Raw genomic sequence first — 22,090 nt, 5'->3', positions numbered from 1 at the left:
TTGAGAAATGGCTGAGTTATAGCAATTAATAGAATTCTTTAATATTTCCTTAATAAAATATTAAAGAATTCTATTTTTAGAACAAGAAAATCCGATTATCTATATAAAGAAGTTATGAGTTTAAATAATATATATTGAAACAGGATTATTGTAGTCCCCTTGTGAGGCAGGAGGATGAAAATTTGGGATAAGGGTAAAAGGCCAACGGAGAAGCCGTTGGCGCAAGAAAATCCGGGAAAATCGAAGGTTTTGGGGGGGGGGGGGAGGGGGGGAGGGTGGTTTTTGGTTGGATGGGGTAGTAGGGGTAAAATAAGTAGTAGTCGTGAAAACCGCGAATTTATCGGATTTATATTAAAGGAATTAAAGAATTAAAACGGTTTTTATTAAAATTTAGGTGAATGAGTGACTTGTAATTTTATAAGAATTTTTAAACCTATTATGAAAGAAAACAAATTAGTTATGTGTTTAAACAAAATTTTGATAGGTCTATTGTGTCTAAGTCGTTGGGTTTCCACGAAAACTAAATATAGAGAGGGGGTAAGTGTAACCTAGGGAAGTAGGTGAAGAAAGAAAATTTGGAGAAAGTGGAAATTTTGGGGGGGGGGTGGGGGTGGGGGTGAGATTTCTATTGGATTGGATGAAGGATGTAAAAGGAGTGGATTCAGTGAAAACCGCTTGAAAATCGGTTGGGTAGATCCGGAGTTATAGAATTTTAAAGGTTTCTTTACTTTTGCTCAAATAATTACGTAATCGTAATTAATGGGTTTTCTTCCCGTGGGAATACCGGAAAAAAAAGTTGCGGAAAAGGAGAAGGGAGGTCCAAAGTGGTTTGCTCTAGAAGGGGGTGTAACTAGGATTAAGGACAAGGGAGTTATTAAGGATGTAAAATTAAGGCGTGGCGTTTTCTTGCTCACAAACTTAGTGCTGCGGTAGTAACTTCTGAGTGGAAGTGAATATCTTCTAAATTTATAAATGAAAAAATCTGAATTTTGCTTAGTTTTGTTCTTACTAATACACTTTAACACTGAATATGATAAAAACTATAGGTCCTCACTGGAAATTTTAATCTAGATCACTAGCAAAGTACATAATACAGTTTTGTAGTTTGACACTAAGTTTGTAATCACAATTATAGCTGAATTGTTCCAAATTTCCTCAATGTTTTTGATAAGGGTGATTTAAGGGGTCGCTAAAAGTCTTTTGATATAAGATGGGTAACCGTAGCACCAACACCCTCGGAATTAGCGGCAACGGCTACCTTTACCACGTTATGGTTTTTGGTCGAAAAAAAATACTTACAGTTCGAGAAAAAATTTAAAAATTTGCACACGGTAAGAAGTCACTTTGGAGCACTTATTGGTGGGAAAAAAAATTAGGGTCGTCGCTTTAGATTCGTCGGCGTACGCACTTAAGTCTTATAAAAGGGGCGTTTCGTCGCGCACTTAAGTTTGTAACACTTTTTTCCTGTATTAAATTTAACTGAATTATAAAGTGTTACACATCAATTTGAAGGGGAGGATGTCCTGAATGCACTGATACTAATACTTTAAAAAAATATTGATAACTGACTGAGTAATGAATTTTTTAATGGAACACTATGTAAATTTTGACTGTTTTATATTAGAGAAAACACAAAAATAGCTGTAAAAAATTGAGTTTTTCACTTATTTGAGTTCTAAAACCACCAGCGGATAGCTGGCGGCAGCGCGCAACTTTTGATGTATTACACAGATTTTTAGAGCACAGTTTCGCGGTTATTGGGAATTTTTTGATCGGAGCGACGCGGAAACGATGCTCACGGGGCGAGCGTTCGCTGCAGACTGGTTAGGTTAGGTTAGGTTAGGTTAGGTTAGGTTAGGTTAGGTTAGGTTAGGTTAGGTTAGGTTAGGTTAGGTTAGGTTAGGTTAGGTTAGGTTAGGTTAGGTTAGGTTAGGTTAGGTTAGGTTAGGTTCCCAGGCCTTTGGAGCCCAGGCCCCGGACTTAGGTCCGGGACCTGGGCTCCAAGGGGAGGAGTTGCTGGACTTCTACTGGGCGCGTCCCCCGGGTGGCGGATAGGGGAAGCCGCCTGCGGTTTCACGACTGCGGGCGGTCGGGGTCCTCGGACCCCCGTGGACCAAAACCAGACGATGCGCTCCGGGTACCACTCTGGTTATCAGAGTGGACCTGTGAGCGCAGGTGTGTTGGCACGGAGGTGCGGCTGTGTGTGTGGCGCTGAGACGGCGCGGAGACGTGGGGGCGGGTTTTTCCTTCCCCCACTCGGTGGACGGGGTGGGCGGGTTTGCCGTGGGCTCGCCCGCCCTGTAGCGCTAAGGCGCGGTGTGCGGTGTGCTGGCTGGGTTGTACTGGCTCCCTGGAGCTTGCTCGGTTGCTGGTGCAATCCGGCAGACCAGTTGCGTGAGGGCCGGGCTGTGCTGGCTCCCTGGAGCTTTTAGCTCGGTTATCGGTGCAGTCCGGCGGACCCGTGGGGTAGTTGCCGGGTCGCGCTGGGCTCCCTGGAGCTTGCTCGGTTGTTCGGTGCGATCCGGCGTTGGAGGTGAGGCTTTTGCCTAGCCGGGAGGGGCAGGACGGGTGGGTCCGGGGGGCCTGGCTCGCCCGTCCTGTAGCGCAGGGGCGCGGTGTGCTGGCCGGGTTGTGCTGGCTCCCTGGAGCTTTGCTCGGTTGCTGGTGCAATCCGGCAGACCGGATGCGTGAGGGCCGGGCTGTGCTGGCTCCCTGGAGCTTTTAGCTCGGTTATCAGTGCAGTCCGGCGGACCCGTGGGGTAGTTGCGGGGTCGCGCTGGGCTCCCTGGAGCTTGCTCGGTTGCTCGGTGCGATCCGGCGTTGGAGGTCGGGCGGTCCTGGCCCCCAACGCTATTTTCCGGCGTTGGAGGTCAGGCCTGCCTGGCTTGGAGAGGGGACGCTCCTGGACATGTGTCCCCATTCTGCAGACGGTAGACTGGTCTGGTTGAGCGTCCCCTGCGTGGGGTGGCCGGCTGGAGGGACAGTAAGACCTTCGGCCGGCTTGAGACCGCACGCGCGAGACGTGGGAGCGCTCTCGGTGCCTGGGAGCGCTCTACAATTGGAGGCGGCCTGTCCTGCACCCGCAGGCTGGCCCACCGTCCGGGGCGTCATGGCGCATACTTTTAAGTGGTCCCGTGGCGCCCCACCAGGACGACGAGGGCACCGCTGGTTTTTACTGAGTAGTCCGGCATTGCACTTTCCGCCGGGAGTCTCAGACTTCCGTCGCCTTCGGGTGGCGGGGGTGCGTAAATGCATTTTCCAGCGTAAAAAAAAAAAAAAAAAGGTTAGGTTAGGTTAGGTTAGGTTAGGTTAGGTTAGGTTAGGTTAGGTTAGGTTCCCGGGCCTTTGGGGCCTGGGTCTCGGACTTAGGTCTGGGACCTAGGCTCCAAGGGGAGGAGTTGCTGGACTTCTACTGGGCGCGTCCCCACGGTGGCGGATAGGGGAACGCCACTCGCACTGAGCGGGTGGTAGGGGTTTTCGGACCCCCGCGGACCAAAACCAGTAGGTGTGGGCGCACCTTTAGCGGCTTGTCAGCCGCGCGGCCTAGGGGAGTAAACCCCGATTAAAAATCTAAGCTGTGAAATAGCCCTATTAATCATGGAAACAAAGACTAAAACGAAACTACCCCAGGAGGGTACCTGCGCCTCCGGCAAAGGAGAATCCCTCCGTGCATCTTCGGATGCACGCTGCCCGTTCGATTCTGGGGAGGGCACCCTTTGTTACTGTGATTCGCCCCATATGGGCGTTGACGTTGTGCCCGGGAAGGGCGGTGACACGACTATTGCTAAGAACACGGACTCCGATAACAGTCTTCGGAGCGGCGGCTCTAACGAGCCCTCGCGCCCGAAGGCTGGTCTCCCCTCGCGAGATCGCAAGGGGAGATTCCTCGCGAAAGGGAAAACAGGAAACCGCTTTGCGGCTCTGGGCGCAGACGAAAGCGGAACTGATATGGAGACGGCTATGGGGTCCTCGGACCGGGAATCTCTGCCAAAGGGACGGCGGAAGCGGCCCTCATCCTCGACCTTCGCGTCTGGGCGTGACGGTTCGGACACGGAGGCCGAGGGCGCGGGCCTCGCTAAAATAAACACGGCGAGAAGGGGAAAGGCGAGAGGAACCACGGCGGGTCCTTCCCGCGAGAAGTTCCTCAAGCCAGCACCTGTCCGGCCGGAATCGACCAACCTATTCACCGACAACGAGTCCGACGTCGGCTCGTTGATCGTAGACGACGTCGTTGCGCTCAACGCGCAGGAACTCAGGGCGCGCGCGGGCGAGGGACTCGCCGTAATACTAGAGGTTGCCCGGAAATCCGGGAACCTCAAAGGCGAGTTCGTCGCAAAGCTGAAGAGGTCCGCGACGGACCTGAGCGAGGTGGTCGACGCCTTTGCCTCTAGGACCGAGGCCGATGAAGTAAGGCGGCTCCGAGCGGAGAACCGCCGCTTCAGGATCGAAATAGAGGCAATGAAAACGGAGCTGAAGGCGATGCGGCGCGGCTTCGCCGAGGCGAAGACGGAAGCGGCCGCTAACGCCGCCGCCGCCGCTGCCGCCGCTGCCAACGCCTCAGTCGCCGGTCCACCTGCGACACTTCCGGTGGCGGCCATGCTAGAGGAGTTCAAGCACTCCTTGACCTGCTCGCTGGGCGATATGATGAACGTCCGGCTGGCGCAGATCGAGGAGAGGCTGCCGCCGGCTCCGTCGGTCCGCCCCGCACTGGGAGTTGGTGGACCTCGACGCCCTGAGACGGCGGCCACTACGTCGGCGGCCCCCTCCACGGTTGCCCGGGAGGAAACCTGGGCAACAGTGGTTAAAAGAGGGAAGGGCAAGAGGAAGGGGAAAGGGAAGTCCTCCGCCCCTCCATCCACACCTGTAGTCGAAGGCCGGACTGCCGCCCCTGCGGTGAAGCCGACTGGCAAGCCAGCCGCGGCGTCGTCCGCGCGACCGGCCGCCAAGCCGACCGCCAAGCCGACCAAGCAGTCCGGAAGGCCGGCAACAAAGGCGACGGTTAAGGCCAAATTCAAGGCCCCGAAGACTGCGGCAGTAGTCGTCCAGCTGCAGCCGGCGGCTGTAGAGAAGGGTCAAACTTACGACTCCATCTTCCGGTCGGCTGAAGACACCGTGAAATTGGAGGAACTGGGGATCGAGCGCATCCTCTTCCGTCATACGGCGACGGGAGCGAGGATGCTCGAGATCCCCGGTTCCGACAAAGAGGAGAAGGCCGACCGGCTCGCCAGCCGGCTCAGGGAGGCCCTCTCGGACGTGGCCACCGTCGTCAGGCCCGTTAAGACCGCGCAGGTGCGCATCTCGGGCCTGGATGACACGGCCACTCCCGAGAGGGTGGCGGCGGCGGTCGCGAAGGCGACATCGTCCGACGTCGGCACGGTGAGGGTCGGGGCGATCCGCTCCGGCTTCGGCGGCATGGGCTCCACCGTCGTAACCTGCCCCGTCTCGGTTGCGAAAGCGCTGACCGAGGGGGGCAGGCTACTGATCGGCTGGAGCTCGGTGCGAGTGTCGGCCCTGGAGGCGCTCCCCATGCGCTGCTTTAAGTGCATGGGGTTGGGCCACACGCGCCCGAAGTGTCCGGCGTCTGTCGACAGGGGCGACCTCTGCTTTAAATGCGGGAACGCGGGGCACAAGGTCGCCTCCTGCCCGGAGAAGACACCGCGCTGCGTGGTGTGCGCCGAGGGAGGTAAACCCTCGGGGCACATCATGTGCGGCCGCAGGTGCAGGCCTGCGACCTCGAAAGGAAAGGGGGCCCTCGGAACCCGGGCCCCCCGAGAGACCGCAAGCCAGACAGCCGCAGACGGCGTTGCCCCCCCGGCCGCGGCGGGGGAGGTGGAGGTTGTGATGTCTGAGTAATCCATGGATCACATCAGACATCACAGTTTCCTCCAAGCCAATCTCAACCACTGCGCCAGGGCTCAGGACTTGTTGACCCAGTCCATGGCGCAGTGGATGATCGATGTGGCCGTCGTCTGCGAACCGTACTGGGTTCCCCCCCAACCGAACTGGTTGGGGGATCTCGACGGCACGGTGGCGGTCGCACTAGGCAGTTCCGCCACCCGCCCCCTCGCACTCGTGGAGCGCGGCTCGGGATACGTCGTGGTGACGTGGGGAGAGTATGCGGTCATCGGCCTCTACTTTTCCCCCAACCGCAGCCTGGCGGACTTCGAGGTCTTCCTCGACACCGTCAGAGCTGCGGTATGCCGACAGTCACCGAGAGCCGTGATAGTTCTCGGCGACTTCAACGCCAAGTCCCGAGCCTGGGGCAACCCGAACACGGATGCGAGGGGGCGGGCCGTCGAGGATTGGGCCCTCCTCTCTGGTCTGTCACTCCTGAACGTTGGAAACGTTCAGACGTGTGTGCGATTGCGCGGGGGTTCCGTGGTGGACCTCTCGTTCGCCAGCCCCGCAATCGCGCGGAGAGTGACAGACTGGAGAGTGGAGGAGGGGGTGGAGACTCTCTCGGACCACAACTATATCAGGTTCGGGGTCTCCACCCCGTCCTCGTCAGCAGATCGGTCTAGGGGCCCGAGCAGGCTACCCCGCTGGGCCCTAAGCAGGCTCGACGTCGAGGCGGCGCGCGAGGCCGCAATCGTCCAGCGGTGGGCGAGCCACCGCGACGCCGATGGTGCCAGCGTGGATGAGCTGGCTGGCCGCTTTCGCAGGTCGTTGGCCAACGTCTGCGATGCGGCCATGCCGAAGGTCGGCCGCCGCCCGCTAGGACGGCGGGCGGTGTACTGGTGGTCGCCCGAAATAGCGGAGCTTCGTGCGGCCAGCATGACCGCCCGCCGGGCGTATCAACGCTGTCGGAGGCGCAGCGCCAGGGATCCGGCTCTGGAGGCGGAGCTGCGGGATGCATACCGCACGGCAAAGCAGGCCCTGCAGCACGCCATCAGCCGAGGGAAGGACGCCGCCTGGAAGGAGCTGCTGGCGGGTCTAAACCGAGATCCATGGGGCCGTCCCTATCGTGCTGCGCGAAGCAAGCTTCGCGCGCAGGGCGCCCCCGTGACGGAAACGATGCCGCCGGATCTCCTCTGGCGGACGGTGTCGGAACTGTTTCCGCACCGTCCCGTACATGTTCCCCCGACGATGGCGACGCCGTCGCCGTCTTCTCGGACCGAGTTCGACCCGCCCTCCCCACCCGGCATCTCGGAGGGGGAGATGGATACGGCCCTCGAGCGTCTCAGGGCCAAGAAGACGGCGCCGGGGCCGGATGGTGTTCCGGGGCGAGTATTGTATATCGCCCTGGAACACCTGAGAGGAGAACTTCGGGGACTGTTCGACAAGTGTCTAGCTTCCGGGCAGTTCCCGAAGCCGTGGAAGACGGGCCGGTTGTGCCTGATACGTAGGGAGGGCCGACCTGTCGACTCTCCCTCCGCGTACAGGCCGATCGTGCTGCTGGACGAGACGGCCAAGCTCTTCGAGAAGATTCTCGCGGACCGTCTCGTCCGGCACCTCGACGAGTCGGGGCCGGGTCTGTCGAACGCTCAGTACGGGTTCAGGGCGGGCCGCTCCACCCTGGACGCTCTGAACGCCCTTAGGTCCCTCTCCGCGGAGGTGGTGGCCAGCGGAGACGTTCTCCTGGCCATCTCGCTGGACGTGTCGAACGCCTTCAACAGCATTCCTGTTGAGACGATTGTGGAGGCACTGAAGTATCAGGACGTGCCTCCATATCTCCAGAGTCTGCTGGAGGCGTACCTCCGCGAGAGAGAGGTCTTATGGGAGGGGGGCGACGGCCGACTGTACCGCCGTCGCGTCGAGTGCGGCGTTCCGCAGGGCTCCGTCCTCGGACCGACCCTGTGGAACGTCGGCTTCGACTGGTTGCTGCGGACGCCACTGCCGCCCGGGCTCAGCGTCATCTGCTACGCGGACGACACTCTGCTGTCGGCCCGGGGCGGCAGCTTCGAAGAGGCGGCCGGTCTGGCGCGAACCGGCGCGTCGATAGCGGTCGGCCGCATCGAGGCACTGGGCCTGAGGGTCTCCTTGTCGAAGACGGAGGCCCTCCTCTTCCACGGCCCACGAAGAGGCCCCCCCCGAGGTGCGCGTGTGGTCGTCCAGGGGGTGGAGATCGCCGTCAAGGCCCAGATGAAATATCTCGGCCTAATCCTGGACGGCCGGTGGAGCTTCGGTCCGCACTTTAGAGAGCTCGCTCCGAGGCTCGAGAAAGCCGCCGCCGCGCTGGGCAGACTTCTGCCCAACGTAGGCGGCCCGGACTCGCCATGCCGACGTCTATACGTCGGCATAGTTCGCAGCATGGCACTGTACGGTGCCCCCGTGTTCGCCGACGCTCTCGCGTCTCGCGACAACAAGGCCCTCCTGCGGAGACCCCAGAGGGCCATAGCGGTGAGAGCGATACGGGGATACCGTACGGTGTCGTGGACGGCGGCCACGCTCCTCGCGGGCGATCCGCCCTGGGAACTCCAGGCGGAGATGCTCGCGAGAGTGTACGCGGCAAAGTCGAGCCTCAGAGCTGGAGAAGGGCAGGTCCGTAGTATGGACCGAGCGATGGACATCAGGGCTCAAGCTAAGAGGGCCCTGATGATCAAGTGGGAGGAGAGCCTGGGGTCTCCGGCGGCGGGCACGGTGACGGTGGACGCGATACGTCCACATTTAAGTCGCTGGGTCCAAAGGCGGCACGGGGTGCTGACCTTCCGCCTGACGCAGGTGCTTACCGGGCATGGTTGCTTTGGTAAGTACCTGCACCAGATCGCGAGGAGGGAAGCCACCCCTGCCTGTCACGAGTGTGGTGCTCCGATTGACACGGCGCGCCACACGCTAGAAGAGTGCGCTGCCTGGGACCCTCAGCGGAGGGCCCTCGTGGCGGTCATCGGCGGAGACCTCGCGCTGTCGAGCGTGGTCCGCTCCATGCTCGGCAGCGCGAGGTCCTGGTCGGCCGTGGCCTCCTTCTGCGAAGAAGTTATTTCGCTGAAGGAGGCTGCGGAGCGTGAGCGCGAAGCCGACGCTCACGCCGACGCGCTACGAAGGAGGCGACCGGCGGGACGGAGGAGGCGTCGCTACGCGCTCCTCCACCCTCCGCATCGTGCTTGACGCGGGGGCGCGGCCGGCGCCCCTCTCCTCCTCGCAAGTCGCGGGGGGGAGGGGGGCGCCTGGGGCGCCCTCGTGGCGGGCGCGGTGTGGGGGGGGAGGCGTCGCTGGGTCGCTCCCCCTCCCTCCGCATCGTGCTTGGCGTGGGGGCGCTCCGCGGGCCCCTCTCCTTCCCGCAAGTCGCGGGTGGGAGGGGGGCGCGCGGGGTGCTCCCGCGGCGGGTGTGGTGCGGGGGGGGGGAGGCGTGGCGGCGCGCTCCTCCGTCCTCTGCATCGGGCTCGGCGCGGGGGCGCTCCGCGTGCCCCTCTTCTCCCTGCGGCGATGAGGGAGCGCTCTCGGTGCCCGGGAGCGCTCTACAACCGGAGGCGGCCTGCCCTGCACCCGCAGGCAGGCCCACCGTCCGGGGCGTCATGGCGAATACTTTTAGTGGTCCCGTGGCGCCCCACCAGGACGACGAGGGCACCGCTGGTTTTTACTGAGTAGTCCGGCATTGCACTTTCCGCCGGGAGTCTCAGACTTCCGTCGCCTTCGGGTGGCGGGGGTGCGTAAATGCATTTTCCAGCGTAAAAAAAAAAAAAAAAAAAAAAAAAAAAAAAAAAAAGGTTAGGTTAGGTTAGGTTAGGTTAGGTTAGGTTAGGTTAGGTTAGGTTAGGTTAGGTTAGGTTAGGTTAGGTTAGGTTAGGTTAGGTTCCCAGGGGGTGCTTGTCGGTGACCTCCTCGTGGTGCACCCTGGGCAACGGGACGGGCAGCAGTATCACAATCGCGGCACTGCTGCCCGTCGCGGCTGACGACCGACGCGTGTGGGGATGCATTCCGGCGCTCTACATTAGAGTTGTCCCGTGAGCGCATCGGGTGGCACAGCGCTCGCGCACTGTGTCACCACGGGGGGGTGGATGGGTTCGGCGTGCGCTTACCCCGCCGTCGGACAGAGTGGACAGGAGTCCTGTTCGCTCACCGTCCTATTATCGTAATCCCGTTTGTGGTGTCGTGGTCATGTCTCGCGGCTACGAACGGGACCGAGGGTCTTGCCTTAACCGGCCGGACCGCGAGGAAGAAAACCTCTATAAAAAATTACCCCGAATCCCAAGCGGCGACGCAGCGCGAGGGGATGCATGGCTGATGGGTAGTTCAGTCTCTACTGCGATCCCCTGCTCTGCAGCCCCGCCGAGGCCAGAGTGGGGTTACGCGAGGCTTGCCCAGGTACAGGGGGTGTTACCTCGGGCTGACCACCTTTTCCCCCTTACTCGTGGGAACAGTTATGGAATACAAAAAATCAACAATTTTAAATGATGATGGTGTGGAGATTGACGAGAGGCCCGAGAAGGGCGGAGTAGAGGAGAGGCCCGAGAAGGGTGGAGTTAGTTCGGGAGGGGAGCTATCTGACGTCGGCATGAGGTCGCGGTCACCGTGCGACTCCGACTCGTCTCGCGCTCGGCTCTGGAAGCGGAAGCGCGATAGGGAAGAAGACACGTCAGATGACACTGATGATAAGTCCACGGCAGGAAAGTGTCACACGGCGCGCAGGGGTCGTGGTCGACCGCCCACGACAGGGCAATATGTTGGCCTCGCCAAGGCCAAGGCCGACTACCTCAAGCAGTGCGAGAGGGAGCTCGAGCTTGAGGCCGAAAGCGAGGCCATTGAGATCTCAAAGAGAGTGAGAGCTTCGCGATCCAACATAATTTCGGAAGGTGGGACGATTTCGGGAGAATGCTCGATAATAGATCTGCATCGGAAGGCCCAGGAATACGTCGAGGCCATTCTTACCGTCACTAAGATATCAAAGAACTTGAAGGGGACGAGCAAGAAAGCTCTGAATGAGTCCGCCGAGGGTATAGGCGAAGTACTCGGCGCCCTATACCACCGAACGACAAATGACGAGGTCAGGCAGCTGCGGGAGGCCAACGAGCGCCTAGAAGCGGAGAACGTACAGCTCCGCTCGGAGATCTCCGAGCTGCGACAAAGTGTAGCCGACATCAGGCGTGAGCTGGGCTCGACGTCCACTCCAGCCCCTCCCGCGAATGAAAACGGACTGATCGACCGCATCATGGCAGGGGTGGGCGCCATGCTCGACTCCCGCCTGGCGAAGCTGGAGGAGTCTGGCAGACTCCTGCCTGAAGCGCCTGAAGCGCGAAAAGGACCACCGGCGGCTTCGAAGAAGATCGCAACGTCGCCGCCGCAGACAGGGGTCACAACGCTGACTCCGCCAGCGAACCCGGCCCCAAAGTCTGCAAGTCAGTCTGCCAAGAAGAAGAAAAAGAAGAAGAAGGCGGGTGCGGCTACCCAAGTCGCTGCGCCCAACGAACCTCGCCCCCTACCACCTGCTCCGGCCGCTCTGACGGAGGGGTGGAATGTGGTGGCGAGGAAAGGAAGAAAGGCAGGGCCGCCCAAAAACCAGCCCCAGCCCCAGAACAAAGGTGGGCCGGCTAAAAAGCCAAAGACGCCAAAGCTGCGATTGCCGCGATCGGCGGCGGTGCAGCTGACGCTGCTGCCGGGCAGCACGAGGACCTACGCGGAGGTCCTCGGTGCCATAAAGGCTGACGGCCTTATAGCGAGCATGGGCGTCGAGACTCGCTATAGGGTCTCTCAGACCGGCGCGCGAAGGTTCGAGCTGCCCGGCACCGGCAATAAGGAGAAGGCCGAGGAGCTAGCCCGGCGCATCAAGGCGGTCGTCGGCGAGGACGTGGCGGTCACCCGCCCGGAGAAGTGCGCCGACCTGCGGGTGGCCGGGTTAGACGACTCGGTCACTCCCCAGGAGCTGGCCGGCGTGATCGCCAAGGCGGGAGGATGCGCCGAGGAATCGATAAAAGTGGGCGAAGTACGGCAAAACTTCGCCGGCATCGGGACAGCGTGGGTTCGCCTGCCAGTAGAGGCGGCGAAGAAAGTGGTCGACGGGCGCCGCCTACTCGTCGGGTTCGTGTCGGCGAGTGTGACCCTACTCAAGACGAGACCGCAACAATGCTATCGCTGCCACGAGGTTGGGCACGTGGCAGCGAAGTGTGACAAGGGAGTGGACCGCAGCGGACAGTGCTACCGCTGCGGCAAGGAGGGGCACATTCGCCGGCAGTGTACTGCCGAAGCTTGCTGTCCCATATGCCAGGCGGAGAAAAAACCGGCTGGGCACAGCCTAGTTGCGTGCCCTCGCAATAAAGCGGGAAGGAGGAAGAAGGCGGCGCCCAAAAATAAAACCCGCGCGCCGCCTGCCAACAGAGCTGGGGAGGTGACAATGGACACCCAATTGTAATATGGCATTTAAGGTGCTCCAAGCCAACTTGAACCACTGTGCCAGGGCCCAGGACCTCCTCGTCCAGAGCCTGGTACAGTGGTCCGTGCGGGCGGCGGTGGTGGCCGAGCCGTACTCGGTCCCGCCGAGGGATAGTTGGATCGGCGATCGCGACGGGGTGGTGGCCATCGTGACCCAGGTCGCCGCGGGCGCCCCGCCCCTTACGAACATTGTGAGGGGCTCGGGTTGCGTCGCGGCACTGCTGGGGGAGGTGGCCATCGTCGGGGCGTATTTTTCCCCGAACAAGTCGGTCGCCGAGTTCGAGGCGTTCCTCGACGGGACCGAGTCGATCATGCGTAGGTTTTATCCGGCGGAAGTGCTCGTGCTGGGCGACTTCAATGCGAAGTCACGTCTGTGGGGGTGTCCTGCCACAGATGCGCGGGGGGCGATTCTGGAGGAGTGGCTCGTTGCCACCGGCCTGACCGTCCTCAATCGCGGGACGGCCAACACGTGCGTGCGCAGGTCGGGCGGCTCGATCGTGGACGTGTCGTTTGCGAGCCCCGGCCTCGCGCGCCGCGTTCGGGACTGGCGAGTGCTGGACGACGTGGAGACTCTCTCGGATCACCGGTACATCCGCTTCGAGATCTCCGCTCGTCCGGCGGTGCCGCCAAGCTCCAGCCGCGCCCCGGCGGAGAAGGGTCCTCGGTGGCAGCTGAAGCGTCTCGACCAGGAGCGACTCGACGAAGCGGCGATAGTGGCGTCGTGTCAGCCGCGCGTCGACGGTTCACCGGACAAGGTGGCAGACTGGCTGGTGGCCAGAATGACCGACGCGTGCGACGCGGCCATGCCGCGGTCGAGGGGTCGCCCCGGGCGGGCTCAGGTGTACTGGTGGTCGGAGGCGATTGCGCAGCTGCGCAGGGAGTGCGTGGCCGTCCGACGCCAGTACACGCGCTGCAGGAGGCGCATTTTCAGGACGCCCCCCGCTTCGCAGGACAGGACACGGCACGAGGAGGAGGGCGAGCGGCTGTACGCCCTTTACACGGCAGCCAAAGCCAGCCTCCGTCGTGCCATCGGCGAGTCGCAGGCCGCGGCCAGGGAGGAAATGCTGGACGGACTGAACAGCGACCCGTGGGGAATGCCCTACAAGCGGGTACGCAACAAGGTCCGTCCCTGGGCTCCTCCACTCACGGAGACCCTGGACGCCGAAGTGGTCCGTGAGGTGGTCGCGGCCCTGTTCCCGACGGCGCCGGCCGAGCACGAGCCGCCGTCGATGGCACCGCGAGGAGAGGATCGAGACGTCGGAGAGGAGGCACCGGAGGTCGGAGAGTCGGAATTCGGGGAAGCAGTCGCGCGGCTGCGACGGAAGAACGTCGCTCCAGGCCCGGATGGGATTCCGGGGAGGGCGTGGGCGGTGGCGCTGAATCACCTGGCGCCGCGAGTTCGAGGGCTATTCTCTGCCTGTCTGGCTCAAGCCATAATTCCACAGCGGTGGAAGACAGGCAGGTTAGTCCTCCTCAGGAAGGAAGGCCGGCCGGCGGAGTCACCGTCGGCGTATCGCCCCATCGTCCTCCTCGACGAGCTCGCCAAACTGTTCGAGCGCGTCGTGGCCGCGCGTCTGGTGGCGCACCTCGGGCGTCGAGGACCCGACCTCTCGGACGTGCAGTTCGGCTTCCGCAGTGGCCGTTCTACCGTGGATGCCGTGCTGTGCGTCCGTGCCCAGGTGCAGGAAGCGGTGGCCCGGGGCGACGTCGTCGTGGCGGTGTCTATCGACATCGCCAACGCCTTCAATACGTTGCCCTGGGGCTGCATCAGGGAGGCGCTCCGCTACCACGGGGTGCCGACCTACTTGCGTCGCGTGGTCGGTGCCTACCTCTCCGACAGGTGGGTGGTCTTCCCCGGAAGGGATGGTCGGGTTGTGAGAAGGGAAGTCGTGTGCGGTGTTCCGCAGGGGTCGGTGCTTGGGCCACTCCTGTGGAACATCGGATACGATTGGGTGTTGCGTGGCTCGTTGCTGCGCGGCGTCAGCGTCGTCTGCTACGCCGACGACACGCTGGTGCTGGCCCGCCGACCGACGTATCGGGAGGCGGCAGTGCTGGCGACCGCTGGCGTCGCGCAGGTCGTGGCGCGAATCCGGCGTCTCGGCCTCGTCGTCGCGCTGGACAAGGCGCAAGGAATAGTCTTCCACGGCCCGAGGAGGGCGCCTCCCCACGACGCACATCTTATCGTGGGAGGCACTCGCATCGGCCTGTCGGGCACGATGACGTACCTGGGTCTCGTGCTCGACGGCCGGTGGAAGTTCCGGGCGCACTTCGCGCGGCTCGTCCCGCGCTTGCTGAAGGTGGGAGCCTCGCTCTCGTGGCTTTTGCCGAACATCGGCGGTCCCGGTGTGAGCTGCCGCCGGCTCTACACCGGCGTCGTGAGAGCGATGGCGATGTACGGTGCCCCCGTCTGGTCCGACGCCCTGGACCGCGAGAACATCGCCCTGCTGCGGCGCGCGCAGAGGGTGATGGCGATCAGGGTCGTACGCGGGTACCGTACGATCTCGGGCGAGGCAGCGTGCGTGCTGGCTGGAGTCCTGCCCTGGGACCTGGACGCGGTCTCTCTGGCGTCGTCATACCGGCGGCGTCGGAGTCTGGCGTCCGGGACCCTCAGTCCGGCACCACGGCTGGCAGAACATCTGAGGCGAGAGCGGGATGCCGCGATCGCGGAGTGGGTTGTGAGGCTCGAGCGTCCGAGTGCGGGGCACCGGACGATCGATGCGGTTCGGCCGGTTCTTCGGCAGTGGTTGGACAGACGACATGGCGTCCTAACCTTCCGCGCCACGCAGGTCCTCTCGGGGCACGGTTGCTTCGGGGGGTACCTGTGTCGGGTCGCCGGGAGGGAGCCCTCTCCTCGCTGCCACCACTGCCAGGATTGTGACGACGAGTCGGCGCAACACGTGTTGGAGGAGTGTCCGGCGTGGGTGGAGGAGCGGGAAGAGCTCCGAAGCGTAGTTGGGCTGGACCTTTCGCTGCCGGCCGTGATTTCTGCCATGACCGGCAGCGAGAGGTGCTGGGACGCCGTCCTCGCGTACTGTGAGCGGGTGATGGCGCAGAAGGAGGCGGCGGAGCGGGTGAGGGAGGACACCACCGACCTCCCCCTCCGCCGCAAAAGGACCGGGCGTCGGAGGCTGGCGCACGATAACCGCCTCCCTCCCTAGACGCTAGGCAGACCAAAATCTGCCGGGTAGGCGCGCGCGGTGTCCCCCGCGCGCCACCTCCTCCACGAGGATGGGAAAGGGCCTGACGAGGCACGCCGCCGGGGTTTGCAGAAGAATTCGGTTTCCTGCGACCCCGGCACGGGCGACGAAGGTGGACACCGTTGGTTTTTAGTGGGTAGTCTGGCATTGCACCTACCGCCGGGAGCCCCACACTCCCGCTGCCGAGCTTTCGGTGGCGGGGTCAGTGCGTAAATGCATTTTCCAACGTAAAAAAAAAAAAAAAAAAAAAAAAAAAGGTTAGGTTCCCAGGCCCCCCAGGCCTTTGGAGCCTAGGCCCCAGACTTAGGTCTGGGACCTAGGCTCCAAGGGGAGGAGTTCCTGGACTTCTACCTGGGCGCGTCCCCCGTTTGGCGGATAGGGGAGTGTCGCCGCAGTCGAATGACTGCAGGCGGTAGGGGTCTACGGACCCCCGCGGACCAACACCAGGCGAGGCGTCCGGGTCCCGCTCTGGTCTTGTACTGGAGTGGTCCTGTGATCGCACATTGCGCCACGAGGGAGCGCGGAGTTTGCGTGGAATGGCCTAGCCTTTCACGCGGCGCCGGAAGAGAGGGCGCGGAGTGGGATGTGGACCTTGGCGGTCCCCCCGGCACTAGAGGGCGGGGTGAGCGTTATTTATTTATTTATTTATTTATTTATTTATTTATTTTATCATCATCGCTCGCCCCCCTTGGTGATTTGGTGAGTGTGGCGCTGCGAAGGCGCGGAGAAGCGGGGTGGGGATTTTCCCCCCTGCTCCCAGTGGACGGGCGACCTCGGCGGCGGTGACCCCGCCGTCGGGTAGAGTGGGCGGGTTTCCCGTCCGCTCTACGCCTCATAAGCTCGTAACCCCGTGCGAGGTGTCGTGGTCATGTCTCGCGGCTTCGTGCGGGACCGAGGGGTCTTGCCTTAACCGGCCGGATCTAGAGGAAGAAGACCTCTATAAAAATTACCCCGAATCCTAAGCGGCGACACAGCGCGAAGGGATGCGTGGCCGACGGGAGGTTCGGTCTTACTGTGTCATCCCTTAAACATGGATACGTGCATTAAAACATTATTAACCCAGGAGGGTACCGGCGCCTCAGGCAATGGAGAATCCCTTCGCGCTTCGGCGCGCAGCCCTGTCGAATCTGGGATGGGCAAATCACGTGTTTGTGTTTCGGAGCTTTCCGGTTCCGACGAGAGGCCCGAGAAGGGCGGAGTTGAGGTAGTGCCCGAGAAGGGCGGAGTGGACGTAGTGCCCGAGAAGGGCGGTGAAGACGTTGGGCCCGAGAAGGGCGGAGTTACTGGCGGGGTGAGACAGCCGCGAGTTGTCCTCACGCGTGTGGACAGCGTCGGCTCTCTCTCCTCGGTCGACGGGAGGTTTTGGGGGGCGGGATCAGATTCCGACGACAACATGTCGTTGGGATCTTCCCGCCGCCGAAAGCCTCAGTTTAGGAAAAGAATCCTGTCTCCGGGCTCCTCGGAGGAGGAAAATGAAAGGAAAAGGGCGACGCCTGGCAGAGGCCGAGGTCGACCGGCTACAACCGGCCAATACGTTGGACTGGCCGAAGCCAGACGTCGCCTTAACGACGAAAAGGAGCGCGAACGGAAAATCCAGGCGGAGAGCGAGCTGGCCGACATGGCGCGTGCGGTCCAATCCAGGACAAGCTCGCGTCAGTCGGACATGTCGCTCAGCGACGACGCCGGAAGATGTGGAGACGCGCTTTCTCGAGCGGAAGGTTACCTTGAGCTTCTGCAAAAGGTGACCGGAAGCTCGAGAAACCTCAAGGGCACTTATATCAAGGCCCTTAAACAAGTGCGCAAAGGCATGAAGGAGGTGGTGGAGGAACTCGCCAATCGCAACGCGACTGACGAGGTCGTCCACCTCAGGGCGTTAGTTGCCGAACTTCGAAAGGAGAAGGAGGAGTGGAGGTCGAAGTTCAACGCTCTGGAAGAAAAAATGGATAGATTCATGCTGTCGCAGACTGCGGCGCATAAATCTCTGCGTCCCGACGACTGGGACGAACGTGAACGCTCTCTCGCGTCCAAACTGAGCGACATGCTCAACGCCTCGATCGACGCCAAGATCGAGGCGTTGAGCGACCGGCTCTTACCGGCCAAAGCGCAGCGTGTCGCTCTGGCCCCAGCTTCCGAGCCGGCCGACCAGGCGGCGGTCACGACGTTGACCCCGCCAGCGAATCCGGCTCCGAAGAGGGGGAAGCCAAACGGACGGGAGAGAAAGAAAAAGAAGGGTAAGACCGCGAACGCGGTCGAGACTCCGGCGGCAGCGCCGAAACCTGCTGCGAAACCGGCGCCCGCGACTCCTGCCGCACGGGAGACCTGGTCTACCGTCCTCGGACGGAAGGCCGGGAAGCCAGGCAAGGGTGCGGCTACGGCTGCTTCGAAAGAAGCAAAGCCGAAAAAGAAGTTGCGGGCGCCGTCTTCGGCGGCGGTTTCGATAACGCTGCAGCCGGAGGCGAAGGACAGAGGCGTCACGTACGCCTCTGTAATCAAGGAGGCCCGCAGCAGGATAGACCTCGATGGTCTGGGAATCCAAACGCTCAAGATCCGAACGGGCGCGACGGGTTCCCGGATCATCGAGGTCCCTGGAGCGGAGAAAGGCGAGAAGGCCGACCTTCTCGCCTCGAAATTGCGGGAAGTCCTCGGCACCGAAGACGTCAGAGTGCAGCGGCCTTCGAAGAGGGTCGAGCTGCGGGTCATGGGGCTCGACGACTCCGTCACCGCCGAGGAGGTCACCCGAGCACTGGCCGCGGACGGTGGGTGTCAGCCGGACGACGTGAAGGCTGGCTCCCTCGCCCCCAACGGCTCGCTCTGGGTGAGCTGCCCGGTGGTCGCGGCGCGAAAAGTCGCCCGTGAAGGACGATTGCGCGTCGGCTGGACCACGGCGAGGGTCCGGCTGCTCGAACCGAGGCCGCTGAGGTGCTTCCGGTGCCAGGAGACGGGGCACGTCGGCGCGAAGTGCACTCGCGAAGTGGACCGCAGCGGCGCCTGCTACCGCTGTGGCGAGTCGGGCCACAGACTTCGCGAGTGCAAAGCCGAGCCGAAGTGCGCCATATGTGCGGCGGCGGACCGGCCCGCCAACCACAAAATTGGCGACAGGAGGTGCCCCGACTACAACAAGAAAAAGGGAAAGACCAACAAGAGTGGCAGGCGCAAAGACAGGCCCGTAAAGGCTACCGTCGTCGACGCGCCGGCTGCTAAGCCAGTGGAGGATTTAATGGACGCCGATAATTAATGGCGTCCATTAAGTTCTTGCAGGCTAATGTGAACCACTGTGCCAGAGCTCAAGATCTGCTGATCGAGAGCATGGCACAGTGGGGCATTAAGATTGCGATAGTGGCGGAGCCCTACGCGGTCCCCGATCGCGGCGATTGGCTGGGCGACCTGGACGGGTCGGTCGCGGTGATCGCTCCGGCCTCTGCGGGCTTCGTGGACGTCCGGAGGGGGAGCGGATACGCACTCGGTACGATGGACGGAGTGGCCGTCATCGGCGTGTACGCTCCCCCGAGCCGGAGTCTCGCCGACTTCGAGGCAATGCTCGCGGAGATCGGGGCGTCGATCGCTCGGCGGCCGCACCGTGCCGTTCTGATCGCCGGCGACTTCAACGCCAAGTCGGTGACCTGGGGGGCTCCGGCGACTGACGCGAGGGGCGCGATCATGGAGGAATGGGCGGTGGCAACGGGCCTCACGTTGCTGAACCGGGGCACGAGGAACACCTGCGTGCGAAGGAGCGGTGGGTCCATTGTGGACGTGACTTTCGCGTCCCGAAACCTCCACAACCGCGTCCGGGGTTGGAGAGTCTTGACCGACGTCGAGACCCTCTCCGACCACCGGTACATTCGGTTCGACGTCTCCTCGTCGCGTTCGAACGCGTCCGACTCGAGCGTTCCGATCGGCACCGGCCCGCGCTGGGTGCTGAGTCGGATGGATGCGGGGATCGCCGTGGAGGCTGCGATAGTGGAGGAATGGATCCGCCGACCTTCGGAACCGGCCCTTTCCGTCGACGAGGAAGCAGAGGGCATCCGCGAATCACTGGCGCGGATCTGCGACGCGGCGATGCCGAGGGCGAAGCCGTTCCCGCCGCGGCGGCACTTGTACTGGTGGCGTCCGGAGCTCCGCGACTTGCGCGAAGCCTGCGTGAGATCGCGCCGCCGATTCACCAACTACAGGCGGAGGCGAAGAAGGGACCAGGCCGCAGAGGACGGCCTGTACGACTCCTACCGGTCCGCCTGCAAAGCGCTGCAGGCGGGCATTGCACGCGCTAAGGAATCGTGCTGGGACGAGTGGCTGCGAACTCTGGACAGAGACCCGTGGGGCAGACCGTACCGGGCGGTGCGGAAGAAGCTCCGTCCGTGGGCACCCCCTCTGACCACGAGCTTGCAGCCGCAAATCTTGCAGCGCGTAGTCGAGTCCCTCTTCCCTCATAGGAACGAGTGGAGCCCACCGGCTATGGGTGTCGCGGAGCCGCGTCTCGCGGAGAGCGGGATCCCCCCTGTGACCGAGGCGGAGCTCGGTGCGGCCGTCGCGAGGCTCAAATCGAAGCGCACCGCCCCGGGCCCGGACGGCGTGCCGGGAAAGGTGCTGAGCCTCGCGACGGGTAGCATGGGTGGCAGAATTCGGGCCCTGTTCGACAGGTGCCTGGAGCAGGGCCGGTTTCCCCAGGTGTGGAAGACGGGCAGGCTCGTCCTGCTGAAGAAGGACGGACGGTCGGCCGAACAGCCTTCGGCCTATCGACCGATCGTGCTCCTCGACGAGATCAGTAAGGTGTTCGAGCGCATCCTGGCGACTCGAATTCTCGAGTCGATGAACCCGGGATTGCACGAGGCGCAGTATGGATTTCGTCGGGGGCGGTCGACCGTCGCGGCCATCGCCCACCTCAGGGACCTCGCCGAGTCGGCGGTCTCCCGGGGTGGAGTGTTGTGGGCGGTCTCGCTGGACGTGACCAACGCGTTCAACTCTCTGCCCTGGGAGACGGTGAGGGTGGCGCTGGGATACCACGGTATCCCGCGCTACTTGCGTAGGCTCATCGGAGCTTACTTTGCGGGAAGGGCAGTAGAGTTCCCGATAGGCGGTGGCGGTCTGTCGAGGCGGTCCATGTCGTGCGGCGTTCCGCAGGGTTCGGTCCTCGGACCGCTCCTGTGGAACATCGGCTACGACTGGGTGCTCCGCGGCGCCACGTTGCCGGGAGTGTCGGTCATCTGCTACGCAGACGACACTCTCGTCACCGTTCGCGCCGGCGGGCACCGCGAGGCGGGCCGCCTCGCCACGGCCGGCGTCGCGCAAGTGGTGGCCAGAATTCGGGCTCTCGGGCTGGAGGTCGCCTTGCAGAAGACGGAGGTCCTGGCCTTTCACGGGCCGAGGGCCGCTCCTCCGCCCGGGACGTCGATAGTCGTCGGGGGTACTTCGATCGCCGTCGGGTCGACGATGAAGTACCTGGGCATCGTTCTCGACGGTCGCTGGAAGTTCGACGAACACTTCCGGCGGCTGACCCCGAAGCTTCTGGCCGCCGCTGGAGCGCTCGGGAGTCTGCTGCCCAACCTAGAAGGGCCCGCCGACAAATGCAGACGCCTCTTCGTGGGCGTCGTGCGTTCGATGGCGTTGTATGGCGCTCCGATTTGGGCGGGCGGTCTCTGCGCGCGGAACGTGTCGCTGATTCGCAGGCCGCACCGCGCTATCGCGCTGCGGGCTGCGAGGGCGTACCGTACGGTGTCCTACACCGCATCGTGTCTCCTCGCCGGCAGCCCCCCGTGGGAGCTGGAGGCCGAAGCTCTCGCGTCGGTCTTCTGGCGCGTGACGGAAGCGCGCCTGAGGGAGGAACCGCCTCGTCCGCAAGAGGTCGTGCGATGGAGGAGAGAAGCTCGCGACGGCCTCTTCCGGAAGTGGTCGGAGAATCTCGAGGACCCGAACGTAATTACTAGTCGGGGGCTGGTGGCGGCGATTCGGCCCGTTCTGCGCGGCTGGGTCGATAGGCGACACGGTGCGATGTCGTTCCACTTGGCGCAGATGCTGACCGGGCACGGCTGCTTCGGTCGCTATCTGTGCCGAGCGCTGGGGCGGGAGCCGACGTCGGAATGTCACCATTGCGACGCCGGCGCCGAGGACACGGCGGAGCACACGCGCGCGGTCTGCCCGGCGTGGTGCGAGGAGCGCGCCGCCCTGTCGGCGGCCATCGGAGCGGATCTCTCGCTGCCGGCCGTGGTCTCGGCCATGGTCGGCAGCGAGGAGAACTGGAGCGCCGTCTCCTCCTTCTGCAGCGCCGTGATGCTGCGGAAGGAGGCGGCGGAGCGGGAGCGGGAACGGGATCCGAACTCGCTTCCGTCGCGTCGCGGTAGACGCGGTCGGCGGCGCAGGGCCTACCTGGCCAACCTGCAGCCGCCGCCCCCGTAGTTTGGATCAGCGGGCGATAGGTCGGGGGATCTATCGACCGCATCGCACGATCCCGAGGAGGACGGAGAGAGGCGATCTTATGTGTTCAAGGGATCCTCTCTCGGGTCGCTGCCGCTTTTGCGGCGACGACGACGGGCCCTAGTCTGGGCAGGCGCCGGCGGGATCGCGAAAGAGCTTTGTGTCCTCGCGATCTCGCCACAAGC

The 22,090-nt window shown here is 62.5% G+C and overlaps 3 protein-coding genes across 3 annotated transcripts; all 3 read left to right on the top strand.

The window, feature by feature from the left end:
- The first annotated feature begins 3,597 nt into the window (after positions 1–3,597).
- Positions 3,598–5,853, top strand: LOC123662414. Its single transcript, XM_045597257.1, has one exon. It carries the CDS (start codon positions 3,598–3,600, stop codon positions 5,851–5,853), a length of 2,256 nt encoding a protein of 751 aa, XP_045453213.1.
- Positions 5,854–10,432: 4,579 nt separating this feature from the next.
- LOC123662413 lies at positions 10,433–12,283 on the top strand. Its single transcript, XM_045597255.1, has one exon. It carries the CDS (start codon positions 10,433–10,435, stop codon positions 12,281–12,283), a length of 1,851 nt encoding a protein of 616 aa, XP_045453211.1.
- A 9,181-nt stretch (positions 12,284–21,464) lies between these two features.
- LOC123662314 lies at positions 21,465–21,821 on the top strand (the record flags this gene model as incomplete). Its single annotated transcript, XM_045597172.1, has 1 exon — positions 21,465–21,821. A coding segment is annotated over one exon (357 nt), but the record flags the coding sequence as incomplete, so codon positions are not given.
- Between the last annotated feature and the right edge of the window lie 269 nt (positions 21,822–22,090).

The sequence above is a fragment of the Melitaea cinxia genome, chromosome 18 (genome assembly GCF_905220565.1).
Source record: "Melitaea cinxia chromosome 18, ilMelCinx1.1, whole genome shotgun sequence".
Classification (NCBI taxonomy): Eukaryota; Metazoa; Arthropoda; class Insecta; order Lepidoptera; family Nymphalidae; genus Melitaea; species Melitaea cinxia.
Note: the sequence above shows the minus strand (reverse complement) of the source record. Positions and strands in the feature narration are given on the sequence as shown.